The 7,584-nt window shown below is 47.2% G+C and overlaps 1 protein-coding gene across 2 annotated transcripts; it reads right to left on the bottom strand.

Moving 5' to 3' along the window:
• Window positions 1–3,874: 3,874 nt before the first annotated feature.
• On the bottom strand, window positions 3,875–7,325 carry LOC123517741 (uncharacterized protein C1235.01-like). 2 transcript variants are annotated; one of them, XM_045278146.1, is made up of 2 exons: window positions 7,195–7,325; window positions 3,875–5,251 (listed from the first exon to the last, which is right to left on the bottom strand). In XM_045278146.1, the coding sequence occupies exons 1-2, from the start codon at window positions 7,281–7,283 to the stop codon at window positions 4,039–4,041; spliced, it is 1,302 nt and encodes a 433-aa protein (XP_045134081.1). In that variant the 5' UTR covers window positions 7,284–7,325; the 3' UTR covers window positions 3,875–4,038. The 2 variants fall into 2 exon arrangements, with proteins under 2 accessions (XP_045134081.1, XP_045134082.1); XM_045278147.1 differs by lacking the exon at window positions 3,875–5,251 and adding an exon at window positions 5,428–6,697.
• Between the last annotated feature and the right edge of the window lie 259 nt (window positions 7,326–7,584).

Here is a 7,584-nt window from a genome sequence, read left to right as displayed (position 1 = left end):
TGTCTGCCTGCCTGCCTGCTTGTCTGTGTGTTTGTCTGTCTGTCACATGGATAGTTTACCTTTGCGTCAGATTCGTCTTGCCACACTGTTATATATATTTTCTAGTTGTTTTTTTAGCTTCTTGTAAAAGATAAAAACCTTAAATCTTCCTTCCAAAGACGGAACACTAACCTTCACTACCCATCGCCTTGTCTAGCACAGCGCAGCGTACCTCAATTACAGTTTGCGTAGTTTTTTAGCGGAGCAATTTAAGGAGTTAACAACACCTTTCCCTTCCATCTTTCCACCGCCATTCCCTTAACCCCCTTCTCGTATTCCCTCCCTCTCTCCCTCCCTTTACTGTCTGACCCTTCCATCCATCCATCCTCGCACGACAGACACCTCTATACAGCTCCCCTACACACACACACACACACACACACACACACACACACACACACACACACACACACACACACACACACACACACACACACACACACACACACACACACACACACACACACATCTCCTCCTCCATCCACGACCACTTTCACCTAAGAGCCGCAAAGTCACCATTGAAAAGTGACCTTGATGTCGCTGAAAAAATCGTCGGTCTTCTTGACAATCTTCCTGAGGGTCACTCGTTTACAGCGGGGAGTGTAGAGTAGGTCACGGGGGGAAGAGGAGCGAAGGTGTGTGTGAAAGGAAGGGGATGGACGGGTTAGTTTGGTTGGACAGGGCGGCTGCGTGGTGTAGGAAAAAGAGACCGGTGAATATGCTATGGTCAGTGGGAAAAGGTTAAGGGGAAAGGGACGCAGTGAAAGAGCGAGGTAAAGTCAATAAGAGCTACAAGTGGAGCAGTGAGTTGGTAGGCAGTGAGGGCAAGGAGAAAGACAATTGTGGCGACTTGGGGTCAGATCATCAAGTCATCCATTTCCTTTTTTTTCACTGAAAGTCCAGAGGGAAAAAGTCTCTATGGGTTTCTGAATTATGTGCTGTAGTGTTTTTTTTTTATGCAGCAGTTTGTCAGGGAATCAGCTGTTTGATAGTATGTGGTTCTGGCGTTTGAAGGATAATGCTTTTAAATTTTGTTTAGAAGAAAGAGGCATTATTCATTGTAAGGATAGAATTGTCTTCTGAATAACAGGTGGAGAGAGGTTATTGACCACATCCTTTTCTTCATGTCATCTCTTATGCGTACAATATTTTTTTTTTTTAAGGTTTTCATACAATTTTTTTTTTTTTTAACGAAGAAACTATGAAAGAAATTAACAATGAAACACTTGGTTGCTTGTTTGGTTATTGTTATTCAGTTCTGACTCATAAAGGTAATTCTCTCTCTCTCTCTCTCTCTCTCTCTCTCTCTCTCTCTCTCTCTCTCTCTCTCTCTCTCTCTCTCTCTCTCTCTCTCTCTCTCTCTCTCTCTCTCTCTCTCTCTCTCTCTCATGCATTAATCTGCCGATAGCGGAGCGCCACGAGAGGGCGTTCAGTCAAGAGCCTCGGGAAAGAGTGTCAGGGAGCTGGCGGGGGAATTCAGGCGAGAAATGGCAAAGTTGAAGCTGCAGCGGGAGGGCGTCAGTGGCTCTCGGGAGGGGCACGATGGGATGGCAGCGGAAGACTTTATTTTTACTTTGTTCCCTTTGATGTTTCGTAATATCCTCTTACGCCGGCCGTTATCTTGAGCAAGTAGCGAGCCCATCCATCAGGTAGCGGACGTGTCTTGTGTTTCTGATCCATCAGTGTCCCCTGGATGAGTTGCGGCCCGTTTCCACAATCTTGCTGCGAGAATTGTGCAATAATTTCCTATGATTTGTTTGTCACGAAAATGAAAGCATTGCGAGCAACAGTAGTCTTCTTTCCTATGCAGTCGTGAGGAAGCGCACGAATGTAATTAAAGTTTTAGATTCTATTTCATGGGGACTTTTTTTCACATCTCCTTTAAGGACTATCTTTAATGGAGTCAGGGATGATTATTATAGTTTTCATGTATGTTTTTTCTCCTTAATGTTGTATAATCCTGGTTGAACTATCGATGAGATTATAACTGAGTGTTTGAATGACTGAATTAAGGCGCCACAACAGCCATGAGATTATGAAGACTCCTTTGAAGATGCCCTGCAAGTTCCAGTATAGCTAACTTTTTTATTCTTTTCATTGCCAGGGTTGTAACTTGTTTGGTAATACTTACAACGCTGTACAGAAATTACGTGCATGGACACAGAAAATACGAGGCTAGTTTTTTGTCTGGTCTAAATTTAAGGGCTACGAAATAAAAACATAATGAAAAGTGTATAATAACTTGTAGATGACGGGGAGAGGGGGACTGTCCAGCATTGAGAGGGTTAAGAGTAGTGGAAGGAAGACGCCGCAGTGTTTAATGATGTGAGCCTCGAGTGTTGGGTTCCCTAGTCTAGTAATGATCTCAATGACTCGCGCCAAATGGTACTCGTGCAGGTATTGATTAGAGGATGTGTGTGTGTGTGTGTGTGTGTGTGTGTGTGTGTGTGTGTGTGTGTGTGTGTGTGTGTGTGTGTGTGTGTGTGTGTGTGTGTGTGTGTGTGTGTACTTACGCCACGCACCGCATATCACACTCCACCAATCTTTCATTTCATTCATTCCACTTGTATCTTACGTTTTCATGATGATTAATATTTTGGCAGTGAATTAAAATGTATATTGTTACTTGTGTTTGTTTCTCTTGTTTGTGTTTTCATTATTCATTGGATCTTTTCCTTGTAAATCTCATCATCTATCTATAGCAAAGTTTCGTTCGTCTAATTCATTCTTCAATAGTTGCATTTTTTTTTCTGGCAGCATCTGTGAGTGTCTCTGAAGCCTCGCCTGGGACATGACGCATCATAGTCTTAACTTCGTTTTTTGTTCTTCAGACTGGAGGAAACTGACGATTTTCCCGTTTTGCGTGCGACGGTGTGAATCAAGGAAGGTCGCGCAAACATTAGCATCGTTATCTTGCTAAGGGAGTATTGCCGGATATCGTAATGGTCTTTCTCACGCAATTTCAATAGTGTGTTTTTTTGTGTGCACGATGCTAGTTAAGAAGTTTGACTTGTTTTGTGGTGCGTATCCAGGGCGGCCTTGGCTCAGCAGCATCATTAGAAGCGGTACGAAGCGTCACTCTTCCTCATTCCCTCCTTACCTTCCCCGATTAACCTATTGTCTCTCTATTTCATTCATTCCCCTATTGAGGACGAACAAATATTTCACTGTTTCTTTTCCAGCGTCCATCAGGATCAAGACAGTACCTCCGTAAAACACTGTCTTGTCAACGAACATTGCTCCCGTTACGCATGAAGTACGCACCTGCCTTTCCCTTTCCCTTTCCTTTGTGCTCCTCTTCTTCCTCCTCTCGCACCGTCTCGGCTTTATGGAAGAGTTGGGTTAAGTAATTTTTCTTTGTGTTTGGTAACTCTTTATATAAGTTGTAGAATTTGTGTGCAAGGGAGGAAAGGTGCACAAACTTGTTTGTTGATAGCTCATATCTGCGCTAATGAAAATATTATGATTTAAAGTTAAAGGTAAAAAAAGGTAATACACGGTGCATGTATGCAACACAAAGGGGATTCAGTGTCTGTCCTAAAGTTCCCACAAGATGTTCCAGCATAAAGGAGAAGACAAGTAATGATGTATACAGTAGTAGGTTGTCGGAGTATGAAATAAATAATTTCATGAATAATAAAACTGCAGGTTTTAACTGGATTTGTCAGTCAAGAAAAAAGTGAAGTGGTTTACCATTTGTTCTGAGCTGTGTAAAAGTCGATGTTTAGAAGAGGCTGAAACATGAGATAATAGTTATTCATATCGCATTTTCTGAATATCAAAGTATTTAAGGCTGTTTCATATTGCGTCGCAGTGTTTACGTGAAACAACGAAAGGGAATGATCATGTTTTATTTCCATATGAAATTCAGTGCAGGTATAGTTTGCGCTTCAATATCACCAACTGCATTCGGCGGCTTGATATGCTATACTATTCGCTGCATCTCTAAACATTGCAGTTGGAAAAGAAATATTTACCCTTCAAATAACGATCGCTTTTTTAGCCTCGTGGGTTAAAGGGTTGAGCAGGCGTCGGGTAGTTGTAGCCAGTGTTGCAGTCAGGCTGGCTGGTGCTTGTGGCAGTGATGGTGTTGTACACTGGTCTGTAGGTGGTGGAGGTGACGTAGTTGGTGTTGTAGACGGTACTGGTGACGAACTGGGTGCGGGTCCTGCCGGGCAGCTGTTGGGTGTTCACGGCAGTGCGGGTGACAGTTACGTACTGGGTCTGGGCTGGCTGGTAGACAGTGGTCTGGATGGTTTGCTGAGTGTAGATGGTTGTGGGCACCACCTGTGTTGACACCTGAGTGCTGACCACCTGCTGGGGCACCGTCACCGTCCTGGTGACGTACTGGGGCACCTGCTGCGTGCGGTACACGGTGGTGGTCTGCTGCTGCACCTGTGTGCGGGTGACATACTGGGTCTGTGTGTTGGTGAGCACCACCTCAGAAACGATGGTGGTGGTGACAGGCACCACCTGGGTGCTGGTGACTACTTGTGTCTGTCCTGGCTGATTGACGGTTTGGGTGACAACGTTGGTCCTGTACACGGTGGTGGAGCGCACCACATCTGGGGCGGGGATGACCGTGGTGGAGTAGACGGTGCTGTACTGGGTGCTCTCGACGGTGCGGGTCTGTCCCGGAAGCTGCTGGGTACTGGTGATTGTCTGGGTCTGGTAGACGGTACTATAAACCTGCTGGGGCACCACCTGAGTGGACACCACGTTTCTGGTGACGGTGGTGGGCACCTGCTGGATGCTGGTGGAGTACCTGGTCTGGTACTGGACTTGGGTGCGGACGACTTCTTGTGTGCTTGTGACGTAGTTGACCTGGGCAGGAAGAGTGATGACCTCAGTACGCGTGTTGTCTTGCGTGTTGGTCACCGTCACCGTGCTGTACACGACTGAGGGGATCTGCTGAGTTCGCACGACCTCTGAAGTAACTGTAGTGAAGACTTGCTGGGTGCTGACTGAAGTCTGAGTGATGTACTGGACGTCATTGTTGTAAACAGTGGAGGGAATCACTTGGGTGGAATATTGGGTCTCTGTGCGGTAGACGGTGGAAGGCTGACAATCCGGCTCCTGGCGGGGAGGGAGATAGCCCTGGGACGACTGCAGGTTTAATCTGTTGCCCCAAACTTGACGTCGCTCTCGCTCCAGTGATGCTGAGAGTGTGATGCTCAGTAGCGCTGACAGCAACACCAGCAGCTTCATTTTCCTGAAAAAAAAAAAAAACCCGCAAGGCAATAAGAGAGTCAGTGGTACCTATGTACATATCAGTTATATAAAAGGAAACTTGTGACATTTAGTAATACTTACTCATCAAAATATATATGGTGCAATATCTGAAGCATGAAGCTCCAAAGGTTTTAATAGAGGAAAATAAACCTATAATGATATATTATACTTTTTACTATTCGTAGATCCTGACAATATAATTGGAAATAGTTTGAAATTTAGGAAAATGATCCCTTTGCATCCACCTCCTCATATAACAAAGCTTTCAAGTAAAGTTCAGTAATTAAAAGCATTTTGCGGCCTGTCATAGTTGTATCCTGTTTGTCCGCAAGTGCCAGTGACGGTCGTGGTGACGGTGACCTGCTGGGGTCGGTTGACTGTTTGGTAAACAATGCTTTGCTGCTGCTGAGTCTGCACCACCTGCTGGGTGATGACGCGGTCCTGGCCAGGCACTTGCACCACAGAGGTGCTCGTCACCTCTCTGGTCTGGTAGACGGGAGCAGCGGTGACGTACTGGGTCTGGACCACCGTCTGTACCTGGGTGAAGGGCTGCACCTGGGTCCTGTAGATGGTGGTGTAGATGGTGGTGGGCACCACTTGGGTCCTCACCACCTCCTGGGGAACGACCTGTGTGCTGACTCGAGTCTGAGTGACGACATTGGTGCGGGTGACGACCTGCTCGCGTGTGGCAAAAGCATTTTCGTAACGGGTGTTGACGGAGGTGAAGGGGATGACCTGCTGGCGCTGGACCACGCTGGTGCGGATCACATCCTGGCCCCGGACGACGCTGGTCTGGACCACCTGGCGCACGCTGGTGGAGGTGACGTAGCGGGTGTTGGCAGGTTGCTGCTGGCGGACCACAGAGGTCTGGACCACGGTCTGTACGCGGGTGCGGACCACGTCGGGTCCGGGAATGGAGATATACTGGGTTTGCTGCACCGATTGGGTCTGGTAATTGACGACAGGCTGGTTGACAGTCTGAACTTGTGTTCGGGTGACCTCGACAGGTACAACCTGTGTCTGTACCTGTGTCTGGGTGACGTAGCTGACCTGGGGCACCACGCGGGTCGTGGTAATGTATTGGACCTCCTGACGAGGAGGACTGGGTACGGTCTGGGTCACCACTTTATCAGAAACTACGTTGGTAGTTCTCTGGATGGTGCTTGTTTGAATCTGTGGGATTGTTTGGACTCTGGTCCTATATATCGTTGTGGGAACCACTTGCTGCCTAACAAGGGTGGTGGTGCGGTACTGTGTGTCCACTTGGTTGACGGTCTGAACCACGACAGAAGTCTGATAGCGGGTGTCATACACGACAGAGGTAACTGTCTCACAGACAGGTTCTGGTCTGGGGGGTAGGTAACCACCCTGGGGGATGGCAGAGGCCAGGGAGGCCAGCAGCAATGTCGCCGTCAAACGCCACATCCTGCAACAAAGAGAAATTCCACAGGTTAGAGCAGCGGTGATTGGAACCCCCGCGTCTCGCCAACTCATTTGGGAATAAAGTCCAATCACGCGCCGCTCCCCTGTGCAATTTCTCCGTGCGGTGTGGGTTGTGGGCTGACCCGAGAGGACTTTATCGCCCAGATGAGCAGAGACGCGGAGCTTCTTCACTTTCTAGAATTGGTGCAAATGTCACTTTTCAAAATTTCATTCCTTTCTTTTCCTTTTGTCTTGCATGGATCACAGTTTTGAAGGCACCGCTGACCATGATAAGTACAGTGTTGCAAGTGTATGATTGTCAGAATCAAAATATTTGTGGCAGTGGAAAAGATAACGAACCAAAGTTCTTCACTGCACTATTCATAAGAAATGAGATATTTACACCTACAGTAAAGGCAATGTCCACGACACTTGATACATACCGGCTCAGTGCACTGACTAACAGGCGAAGTTACCGCACCTGTACCTTTTGTTGCTTACCTTGTTTTGTCGGTGTTAGGAGAGTGACAGGAGGAGTCCACGAAGGGTATGAGACGAGTGGACTGTGCCCGTGTCTGCATGACGCTCATCTTTTATACAGCAACTTGGCAGAGAAGCTCCCTCTCTCTCTCTCATTCTCTCTTTTCCCCTGAGGAAGGTCACAGAACAGAAAGGATAGCAAATAGTGCTAACCAAATCTCCTCCCTCTCGCTGTGCCCCAGAGGGAGAGTGGCTCTTCAAACACAGTGCGAATCCAGGCGGCTCTTCGTCACTTTCTTCAAGTGCCACCCCCCACCTCTCTCTCTCTCTCTCTCTCTCTCTCTCTCTCTCTCTCTCTCTCTCTCTCTCTCTCTCTCTCTCTCTCTGCTTGTCATATTTTCACGTGTCATG

This window comes from Portunus trituberculatus, chromosome 42 (genome assembly GCF_017591435.1).
Source record: "Portunus trituberculatus isolate SZX2019 chromosome 42, ASM1759143v1, whole genome shotgun sequence".
Lineage (NCBI taxonomy): Eukaryota > Metazoa > Arthropoda > Malacostraca > Decapoda > Portunidae > Portunus > Portunus trituberculatus.
This window is presented reverse-complemented; position numbering and strand designations above follow the sequence as displayed.